General features: G+C 42.1%; 1 protein-coding gene across 1 annotated transcript in view; it reads right to left on the bottom strand.

The window, feature by feature from the left end:
- NR3C2 (nuclear receptor subfamily 3 group C member 2) overlaps positions 1–12,041 on the bottom strand; it is a 308,616-nt gene that overhangs the window by 18,768 nt on the left and 277,807 nt on the right. Inside the window, exon 8 of the mRNA XM_006906271.3 lies at positions 7,776–7,933. Within this exon, the coding sequence (XP_006906333.1) occupies positions 7,776–7,933 (158 nt within the window). The remainder of the gene's footprint in view (positions 1–7,775; positions 7,934–12,041) is intronic.

Genomic DNA, 12,041 nt, shown 5'->3' with positions numbered 1-12,041 from the left:
GCTTCCCTTTATCTGTCCTGTGAACTCCTGCTTTATCTTCGGGGCTCAGCTTGGCCACAGTTTCCATCACTTCACGCCGTGGGCAGCACCCACCACTTCCCCACGTATGGTGCTAGCAGCCCGTACAGAGCAAGCAGCATGCAGCGTTTTAGCTCCCAGTTTACTTGTCTATTCCCGGTGAGACGACGTGCTCTGCAAGGGCAAAGACAAAGTCTCCTTTGCTGCTGCTGCATCCTTAGGACCAGCACCGTGCCTGGCCCGGCGGAGGCTGCTGCCTGTGTGCCCGCTGGCCAGGGGGCTCACATCCCAGAAGCGTTGCCCCCACTTGGAGGCAGAGCCCCTCACAGCACTTCCTTCGCTCGCCCCCATGAAGACTGTTCCGAAAGCGCAACTGATACAGGAATGGCTCGTTCCACAGAATATACACAACTGGGCACTGAAAGTATCTTCTCTCATACAGTGTCCTGGTTATTCAGATACTCCTCCAACAGGTTTAGGAAAACAGTAATTCAGCTATTCTGCTGCCTCACACAATATGAATCAGCTGCAAACTAGGGGAGCCCAGAGAGACTAGATCATGACCTTACACCGTTAATGTGTGATCAAAGAAGGAGCGACAGGTAAGGACACCCTTCATATCTGCGAGGAGTTAGCAGCTTCCAGCTATGAGCATGTAAAACTCAGTGATCCTTGAACCAGCATCTAGACCTTTCCACATCACACCCAAAGTCATCAATTCCGTTTACTCATGATATTGAAATAATAGAACATTCTGACCTATTTTTTCCATTTCTCCCCATTTTTGGTTTTAAATATATTTGATGCTTTTTTCCTAATGATACAAACAAAAACATTTTAAATGGAAATAAGCACTTATTGGCACAATTCACCCAGGGCAATACATTCTGTACTATCTTATACCCCTGAATTGAGAAATCGGTAAGGTAAATGCTGGTCCCTCTCTACTACAGGAATGCAGAAACGGATACGGAAAACCATTAATAACTCTTCCATTGGTTTCACCAACTAGACAAAAAGTAAAACCTGACATCTCAATTATTCATTTAACGCAGAATCTTTACCCATGAAGATTTCTTTTTCCGGAGGAGTGGGTCCTCACGTGACTTGTGTCCTCCTCAACCCCTGTGCCCTGGGAGATAGGCCCTGCTCACTTAGCTGACTCTGGAATAAACAACCCTCCCTTTTTTTAGAATCTTCTTAGTCACGGTCTTGTTAAAGAAGAAAGCAGTATAACACTGCTAACAATTATATTGAATAGCTGTTTAACTCGGGATGTGGCTCTGAATCTGGATCTTACACACACGTGCATGTGGAACTGCCAGCACTGGGCACCTTATCACAGATACAGAATTAAATAATCTCCTTTCACTGTGCCCTGAGCGATGAGGAGAGGGACATCTCCACGCGCTGCCGCAGCACGGTGAGCCTTGCCATGAGCAGTGTCTGAAAACACCCTGGACAAGGGTTTTCCTTTTCAGTTCACCAACATCAGCCCTTCCTGATGGTCCCGTCACAGCAACCTGCCATCATCTCCATCACCAAGCACCTAAGGCTGTTCAGCGAATTAGAAAGTGGCTCAAGCACGGCCCCGCGTTTTTAACAATAACTTCAGTCCCCCCGATAGATCCTCGCAGGAGGCACAGAAAGCTGACGCTAGTGAGCACTGGACCTGGAGTACCGTGGACGTGCTGTGTACTGACTGAGTCTGCGTGCTTCCGGCACCACAGTGTGTGGTGGTCTTTGCTGCCCATTTCCCCGCTTGATCTCGCCCACGTTAGACTGTCGTCTCCTGGAAGGCATGTGCTATGCACTTAAACGGAAATTAAAACTGCCTGATGGATGCTCTTCAGTGGTACAGACATGATTTGGGGCAAACTCAACCATAGTCTGGGAAAAGGGGAAGCAAAGGGGTGAGCAGTGGTTCAGTGACTCGTGTGGCAGATACCACAGCTCCTGTGTTATTTCATTCACTTCTCACTACTCTCTATAAGAAGGCGTCATTCCCATTTTACAACTGAAGAAACTGAAGTCTGGAAAATTTAAAGTGCTCGAGTTTACCGACATGATGGTGCAGCGCCCCAGGCTCTGCTCTTTCTGCCACCTCTGGGGCCACATTTCTGTGGCAGACTCCTATTTTGGCCTCAGAATGTTTCTTAAGACAAAACGACGAGAAAGACATAACACAATTCAATGTGAAAGCTGCAGACGGCCCAAATGGTGGGCCGAGCCAAACCTGTGGCTCGCATTCTTCCGTCTGTGGTGAGAAATGCTTAAAGTAGGTTTGCATCTATCTCGAAAACACCTATAAGGTAGTCATGAAGGAAATCACCTCTACCACAGCCCGGATGGAAAAGCACTAACTAATTAAATGAGCAATGAGCATCTCAAAATAATTGAATAGTCTAGTTTCAGCTATTTGCAGCAATATTTCTTTTGTTGGTGGCTGTGTTCCAGAAACGTAACGCCCTCTTCACGTAAAGAATGAAGAGCCCCCAGCGTGCACATGCAGCAGTTCCTGTGTTACCAGGTGTTCCCCAACTCACTCTGCCCACCCGCCCTCCCCAACCCTGGCAGAAGGAAACCTTGGTGCCGAGAGCCGGCTAAAGGCAACCCACTTCAGCTGCTGAGCATCCCCTCAGGAACCACAGAAAGCAGTTATTCAGTAAAACGACCCTCACAGTGTTTCTTTTGGTCATGCAAAAAACAGGCGTCTGAGTGACACGCCTGTGCCTTCCCTGGCAACGGGTAGTTAATGCCTGGGTTTAACGATCACATGCAAAGACAAAAGTCTCCACACCGAAGCCTGCTCAGCTTATGTTGAGGGTAGCCTCACATTTTGTTCTGGGAACTGCTAAACATGCGTGGCATTTTAATACAGCACCAGGTCCACTGCCTTCCAGATGTAACCTGCGCCTCACAAAAACAATACTTTCCAGAAGATGCTAGGGAAGTTCCAAATGACTCCAGAGAGCTGGGGAGCTGCGCAGCTGTTTTTAATGTTCCCCAATGCTAGTTTTCTGGTCTCCAAAGATGCGCCAGCCTACGGCCTGAGGCTGCTATCAGCCTGGAGCTCTCCTTCATCACCAGAGGGGAGCTGCCACTGGCTACCGACAGACCTTGAGAAATTACTCTCCCGGCCTCTGTCTCTTCTTTCGTGATGTAAAGATCCTCTGTCATTCCCTTGGAAGCTGTCCATGACCCAGCCCAGCACAGCCGGCTCCTACACCATCTCAAAAGGGCTTTCCATCAACTTAGAATAAACACTAGTGAGCCCCCAACTGCCACGTGCTCACGCACTCAGATCCCTCAGCACGCTGCCCTGTGCAGAGCTGTCCGGTTGTCTCAAGCAGGATGAAAGTTCCTGGAAGCCAGGCTTCGGGTCTCTTCCCTCAGTACACTACCTGGCACCTTTAGACACTAAAGTATTTGTTGAATGAGATGAACATCTTCCTCCATCAGACACGTGGGATTCCAAAGGACAGGCATTCTGTTCACTTGCACCTTTGGTCCTAGAACATGACAGGGGCTCATCGATATGAATGAATGAGCACACATGTGCTCAAAGGTCCCACTGCCCAGGTGACCAATTTCAGCACCTGACTACCTTCTGCCTTGCATTACACACTAGCTGCCTCTCTAGAAACTAAGCTATTTGAGGGCTGAGCTAGTGTCGTACATTCATTTTTGTATCCTCTGTGGCCTTATCCATTTGATAGGTGTGAGGCACATTTTTGCTAGTGCATATACTGAACTAAAGTTGACTACAAGGCCATACGATAGTATGACCTTGAAACTATTTAATAGAAAAAGGGTAATTTTTGCCTTTAAGAAACACTATCAATATCATCATTCAACATATAATGTTCTACACACTGATCGTAAGTCTTGGACTTCAGTAAATGAATAGAAGTTTCCAATAAATTAATTAGAAATGTGCTTCTTATACCCACAAGAAATTAATGCCATTCCTAGCAAGTGACTAGCTAGAAAATGACTGTTAATTGTCAAATCTCTCTAGAAGAATAAAGAATCTCTATGCTTTACATATAAAACCCAAACATTTGCAATGCTAAAATATATCCATTCCTAGGAGTCTGACCACAGCTGCTTTCTTTGAAACTTTTTTTGGGGAAAGACTGATGTTCAGAGGGCTTATGATCCCTTTAAGTTGCTGACCAGTTCAAATATTTAACTGCCACCCTCTTTCAGAGAATGTTCCTGTCGCTCGCCTTGGCCCTGCTCTGCCAACATGTGTGTGCACCATGTCGAGAAATCCACATGTCCTGTGAGCTGTGCACGTGTCTTGAAAATGAGCTGTGCATGCATGTCCTAAAATCTATAAACATGTGTCCTGAGGGGTGGCATAATATGCATGCTTTTTAAACAGAACATTGATTTACATTCATAGGGTTCTTATTTGCGTGACCCTTAGGAACTAATACTCATTTTTCGCAAGGTGATTAGAACTAGGCTCTGAATACAGAGCCAGTCATTGTGTAGCTCTTTGTTCCCTGGAAGAAGATTCTACAAATGTTGATTCATTAATTTACTCTGATGAAAACGCTGTAGGCAGTCTCGAGTCTGAGTAAGCGTGAATGTTAGAAAGGTTTCTCTAGACTTACAATGCATTTTTCGATGTTCTGTCTGGAATAGAAATATAAATAGAGCTTTCAAGATGCTTCTGTTAGGCTACTTCTAAGAGCAAACATTTTTTTACACTTCGAAATAAAGGTTTTAGAATTAAAGTGATGCCAGTGATTTCAAAGAGAATGTTCTCCTTCCAAATACAGTTGAGTAGGATGAACTGGCCTTACCCTTCCACCAGAAACAACCAAAAATGCTCAGGAAAAAAATACATGAAAAAAGTTTTCAAGACACTACATATCAGTCAATGAAGGACAGCAATCTCTAGAAAATATAGGAGAAAAGCTTTGTGACATTGGCTTAGACAAGGATTTCTTAGATACACCAAAGGCATGACTCAAAAGAAAAAATAATCGATTGGACTTCAATAAGTCCATGGGAAACTCCTGCTTTTCAAAAGACATTGTTCAGGGAATAAAAATATAAGCCACAGACTAGGAGAAAACACTTGCAAATCATATTCTTATAATGAAATTGTATCTAGAATATATAAAGAACTCTAAAAATTCAACAATCCAATTACAAATAAACAATTTAATATTTTGTAAAAAATGAGCAAAAGATCTGAACAGATACTATACCAAAGAAGACATAAAGATGATAAATTAGCCCATAAAAAGGGAAATGCAAATTAAAAACCACAGTGAGACACCATCACACAGCTATTACAATGGCTAAAACTAGGAAGACCAGTCACAGCAAGTGGTAGCAAGGATGCAGGGCAATGTGAACTCGCACACACTTGTCAAGGGAATGTACAATTACACAACCACTTTGGAGAAGAGTCTAGCTCATAGAAAATGAAAACACACCTACTGTGCTCAAGGCATTCCACTACTACCTATTCACCCAAGAAAAAGAGCAATGTCCATTCCAGGACTTGTACACAAGTGTTCAGTGCAGCTTTATTTGTAATAGTTCCTGATCTGGAAACAACCCACATGCCCATCAATAGGGGACCGGACTACCAAAAAGTGGACTATCCACACCATGGATGCTACTCAGCAGTGAGTAGGAATGACCTACAGATATCTGCGATAGAACAGATGAATCTCAAAGTAATTATGCCAAGGGAAAGGAAGCCAGGCAGAAGAGACTACATACTATATGATTTGACGTATACGGAACTCTAGAATATATGAACTAATAGATTATATAACTCTAGAATACATAAACTCTAGAACATATAAAACTCTAGAATATATAAATGAACCTATGTTGCCAGAAAGCACCTGAGTAGCAGTAGGGAGGAGGAAAAGTTAAAAAGGGGCACAGGGAAAATGGTGGGGCGATGATGATACGTTTGTTGTCTCGGTTGTGATGACAGCTTCATGGGTGTACACATGTGTCAGACTTCTCAAATGGTACACTTTAAATATGTTCAGCTTATTTTGTATCAATTATACCTTAATTTAAAAAAAAAAACAAACTAAAAAAATATTGATTTTACAGAAAATCGCCAATTATGATATAGCTATTTGGCAGCTGTTTGCTGAGTTTCTACCTTGTGCCTGACACTGACAAGACAAGTGGACAGAGGGTGGCCTGACATCGAACCACGGGGTGCCCCCCGGCATTTCCACTGCGCTGCTCTGCTCTCAGCTCAGAAGTTCTGAGAGGCTGTCGGAAAACAAGTTTTAACTTCTGCAAATTACTTCAACGTGCATAATCTTTTACCATGTGTTGTGATGACGATTACATACTCATTATGACACTGTGCTTGTGCCTGCCCCTATATTTCAACAAATAGAGAATTCTTCAAGAAAGAACCGGAACATCTTACTCTTAGCTCCACTAAGAAGGACTTTCAACAAAAGCAACAGAAGAAAGTAACCATGCCCCTTGCTCTCACGTGGACAATTATGCTCTGTGACCTAGTCCCCTTTATTTCCTCTCGTGTGAGTTGCGGGGCACATCATCTGCTGCGTTCTCCGTAGACTTGTTTGCCATCATCTCTTACTCTTAATATGTTCCATAAACCACACATTTTAGGCCACTAAATGAGCAGAACTGTCACTGAATTCTCCTTATGGGATTTTAGCTCTTACCATACAAAAAGTTCAGAGAAAGTAAAGGTCAACTTGCTATGCAATCCATCTTCGGTGTACGACACTGAAAAGTGACATTCTTTTATCCATTAGCCCACAAAGAGATAACATTCCACTGGCATAAACAAATTTCTAAAGGATGATTCATTATTTCAATAGTAATATTATTATTGGTCAGCAAGCCTGCAATATTTTCCATAATAAAAGAAAAATATTTGAAGGAGAATTTTGTATACAAATCTATGGGTTGAGCTTGGGCAATAAATTTCCCAAAAGAAAGTATGAAAACCTCAAAAACATGAAAAAGAAAATCAGCGTGACTACCTATAACTTTTTTTTTTTTTGAGCCAGAACTGGAGAAAATGCTTACAAAGTGAAACAAGAAGCATATTTTAAATGACAGAACAAAGCAAGTTATTCAAATCAATATTTCATAGAAACCGCTAACAAACACCTCAACTACATTTATAATTGATTAAATTAAAAACAAGCTCGGGGTTTACTTTCATTATTTACATTAAGACAAGAAAGGAGACTCCTATGAAGAACAGTGAATATAGGATTCCGAATTTGGCAAAGGCTGAGATGATCCAAGCTGGCCCTGAACCACTAATAATGTTTTTGAAAGATTGGGTTATTACATTAACAGTTGTAGAAGATGCCCGTGGACACTATTTGTGCAACGTTAAAGCAAACATTTTTACTAACCAAATATTTCCTATTTGCAAGCAGAAATGTGAAACTTGATCTGACACCTGCAGCAAATCTAAGGGCCTCCCCTGGGCCAGGACACAGGGATTCTGTCATTAGGATGCACATTTCTTTTGTCTTGCCCGGAGAGGGAAAGAACCACACCCTTTACTTTCAATGAAGGTGGTTTCAAGGGTTATCTGGTAAAAGAATTTCCTTCCAAATCAGCTCTCAACTCATGTTGCCTCCCACTGGATAACTTACCTCTGTCTCAAAGACCCAAGAAGTCTTTCTCAACTCTCCGGTTTCATTTGGTCAACAGTGTGAGGTTGTTGATCGTTCATTTAAGAGATATCAAGCAGCTCTACTTACATCGTGCATGGAGTCCAGAAGCTTCGTCAGTTGGTAGAACCTCTGCCAGCTCTGGCCAGAATTGTTGGGACACTTAGTTACCATCTTCCTCAGTTCTTTGATGTAACTTGTCCTCATTTCTTCGAAAGCAGCTTGGCTTTTGAGGCCATCCTTTGGAACTGTGTTTAAAGAATACAGACATGTAAATTCCCAGGATGGAAAACAGTTTTGGCATCTTAGTAGTTAAAAGACTATGAGGTTGTTTGTTAGGCTTCTACTTTTAGATTGATACTGAATCTCAATTAATTGCATTTATCAATAAATATGGCAGTTATCTATCGGTAAATTCTTATGTGCATACATATACAAAAGAATAATAACTGCTATTTATTGGGTGTATATTATCATATACTTTGCATATACTAGCTCATTAAATTTTGACATCAATCTCATGATATAATCATTATATTATTCTTATGTTACAGGTAAGGAAACTGAGGACCAGAGGTTTAAACACTTGCCTATGGACACAATAAATAAATAGCAGAGAAGGGATATAAACTAGTTCTGTTTCCAAAGCCCACCTCTCAACCACAATGCTTTATTGCCTTGTGGCCTGTCATCAAAACAAAGTGTTTTATAAATCCTAACTTGACATCATCTCAGAGGTAGGAAAATATACTTTGATTTTCCAAGACAACTGTAAGAGCCACAGACAATCTAAGCTGGGGCTAGAATTAGAAAGCGACTTCTTCATATTCAAGTTCAAATATCAAAGACACTTGGGGAATCTGGCAATCTACCAAGGGGAGAATGTGCATACAAAGAAGCACTTTCCATCCTCTGCTCCGGGATCCCATGACAACTGAGGTGCTGCCATGTGACCTCCCAGACAACCTGATGGTGGGTGTGTGCGCTGGTGGGTGTGTGCAGTGAGGTAACACAACAGTGGCTCTGCACGCAAGGGAAAATCTAAAACTTTCAAAGAGGATGAACCATGTTCGTTTTTATCTTGGGTAAGGCAGACAATCAAGGATAGTGTTCCCTTTTATGTAGTGACTAGCTTTTATGTTGAAACAAAACAAAATCTCGCTTGAGAAGAATACTTTGGGATTCAAGACTTGGAAGCATACAAAGTGCTCCTGCGACCTGCTGAAAAGCTAAGACACACATGAGAGCACTTTACGGAGGAAGCCTGTGCCTGCGTCCCGGAAGAAGGGGCAGGGCAGAGTGTCGCTGAAGGCATTCCCTTTGAAAGTTCTACTTACATGTTTGTTTTTTTCCGCTACTACCAATAAACAGTCACTTTGAAAAATAAAATCCCTTAGAACTCTATTTTTCAAAGATGAAGACCTAATGAAAATTCACCTTGTGATATTAACATTCTGTTTGAAACTGCTCTTACTTTCACTTCTTAATTACACAGCATATTTGTTAACTTATCATCGCTGCCATAAATAATAACTGACTTGGGTCATCAGCACTTTAGAATGGCTAAGGATGTTTCTGAATGTTATGATCGACCCTGGAAGCCAGGGATACCACTGTTTGCAAATAAACCCCGTGGTTCTGTATAAAAATATGGATCATCCTGAAAATTAACTTCACATATTATGCTAATAATCTTCTCCTTGAGCTTAATTGTTGAGGCTTTTGCTTTGTGGTTTGCCTGTCTTTTTTTTGTGGGAAGAAGAATAAATCCCTAATAGCAACTGCACAAATTCCTGAGGCGACCACAGTATTAATTGTGGTTTCAAATATTTGACATTTGCGTTAAGAGTCAAAGGCCCTCCATTATATAACTGAGTTTTTTTTTTTTCTTTAAACCTTGTTTTAAAAGTATAAAAAAAAACAAAAGAAAACTAAAGAAGGACGGTGATAACCAGGATGTTAATAGCAAAGCTACAGATCCATTTTCTACCAAAAGTGTAATGTTAACCTAAAACTTTCCAGAGAAACTGAAAGTTAGGAAATTAACAGCCTACACTGGCCACCCGCAAGTTGACGTTTTTTTTTTGTTATAATATTTCATGGAGTAAACCTTTTGTTTTGCGAGCTCGACATTTATGGGTATCATCCTATACATTAAAATTTCACCTAGAATTAGAATAAGTGAATATATTTCAGTACTATTTGGCACATCTACCAAGATTAAACAGATCTTCATACTTCTGATAGTTGCATTATCAGAAATTCTCAAATTATAAACTTGTGTTAAATATTACTTATATATCACTGCTGTGACTGAAATATATTGTACCAATTTTCCAGCTAGATACTTGAGCAGCTGAAACGAACCCGCAAATAAAGAGAACTTAAGCAAAACCTCAAATTTTGGAGGTCTGCCCAGATTTTCTGAATTTACTTATTAAATACAGCAGGGCTGCTGGAAATCATCCAAAATCTATGGGCTGGAGAAGAGCAAAGAGACAACTGGGTGGAAGTTCTTCGGCTTTCCTCAGTATAAGGAACACGAAACTCTCTCGATGTCATTGCTAAAAATCTTTTCTGATGCACTGAACGTCAGGTGTGCAATTTAATGCTTTAAGGAAGAAGAAACATGTTCTTGCATTCTACCACAGATTTGCAAAATAAGCTTACTCAAACCTGCAGTTCCTATGATTCATAAAATTCTTAGGTTCTCCTATCCTTTTATTTTGCTTTTCCAACATCTACAAAAGTCAGAATTGAAAATACTGAGCTACTTGGAAACTAATAAATTAATTTGGGTAGCTTCAAAATTATATCAGAATTGATTATAAGCTGGCTGATTAAATGTATGTAAAAGGGTAAGACAACAGTTAAGACTGAGTAGACAAAATTTATAAAGAATTAGCATCACAAGCATTTTTAGAAAAAAATAGTTCATTTAAATTCTATCATCCTTCTGATATATAATGTATGCAATATATGTGTATATATGTATGTGGGTGTGTGTGTGTAACACACATTTAATGTTTCCTAACCAATGATGGTTAATGACGTAGCTTGGAAAGGGGAATGAGATCAGTCACTGAATTGAGAGATTCTATTTCTAAAGTTATATTCCGGAAAGGAAAAACGAGGAACTGAGGAGCATCGACACCCTGAGGAAGAGTGGAGCAGGGACAAAGACCTGTGGACGAGGGCCACAGACGACACCGGAGGGGATTCGCTGAGTACCAAACCAACAGTGAGAAATGGTGGGGCCTGTGGCAAACGAGAGAATAGGCCCTGCCCTGGGCAATCAAATTCCATGAAACTGAAACAAGATAAAAAGCCAAAAGCAACCTTAAAAAGCCTGTGCTGGCCAAACAAAACACAGCTGTGAAGAGCTGGCCCCACCTCCCTGCCAGGACTGCTGGCTGGCGCCCCCCCCGCTGGAGCAGGGCTTGGGCCTGCTCACCAGTTGGCTCTCCCTGCTGCTGCCGTGGGCCACCAGCCTTGCCTCTGCACCCCTCACTGCCTGCTCCTGGGGGAGCAGGCCACACTGAAGGTGAAGTCCAAAGCCCTGGGTCTGAGTCCTAACTCATGGGACACAATGAACAAATGACACCTGTACACCTTTGTTTTGTCAACTTCGGAATAAGACAGCAATCTCTTAGAGTTGTTTTAAGCATTAAATTAGATAATATGTGGAAAACACTTACAAACTGTGAGGTGCTAAATGTGTGAAGCAGAATCTGATCCACAGTAGCCACTGCACCCTCCTTCCTGCTCCACCTGATTCAGGCTCACTCTTTCTCAGACCCAGTCCCTCTTTGCCAGAAATAACACCTTTGCTTATCTATTCTATCCTCATTACTTTGGCTATTGATGCCACTTTTTCCCAAATGACTCTAGTGAAAACTGTCCCTTCTCCCAAGCCTGAGTCCCGGGCCAAGGGAGGGCTGGGCATGCACTGGAGGCCCGGCGGTCACTCAACCACACGCCTCCTTTGAAGTCCATGCCACTTGTGCTGGCACCCCTGGCAGCCAGAGCATCTCTGTTTCCTCGGGGACTACAGCACTTGGCTGCGTTCCTCTCCAGAATGTCCCCGCCATCAGTCCTGGTCTCATCCTCATCTGATGTGAGCTTCCTCAAATTCTTTCCCCTCTGTTTGAAAATACCTGTCCCATTGTCTGGGGAAGAGGTATTTGACATCTTTGCCAAAGCTAATCCTGTCCTCTCTTGTCTCTTCTGGCACCTTATGCTATCGGCTCTCTCCTTTCACACTTGGTTCCAGAGACTAAAAATGCTTCCCATCCATCTGCAAGCGCCTGGCCATCTGGCACCTGCCCGATGCCTACTGGTCAACTCCAGTAGGCA

This window comes from Pteropus alecto, unplaced genomic scaffold, assembly GCF_000325575.1.
Source record: "Pteropus alecto unplaced genomic scaffold, ASM32557v1 scaffold50, whole genome shotgun sequence".
Classification (NCBI taxonomy): Eukaryota; Metazoa; Chordata; class Mammalia; order Chiroptera; family Pteropodidae; genus Pteropus; species Pteropus alecto.
Note: the sequence above shows the minus strand (reverse complement) of the source record. Positions and strands in the feature narration are given on the sequence as shown.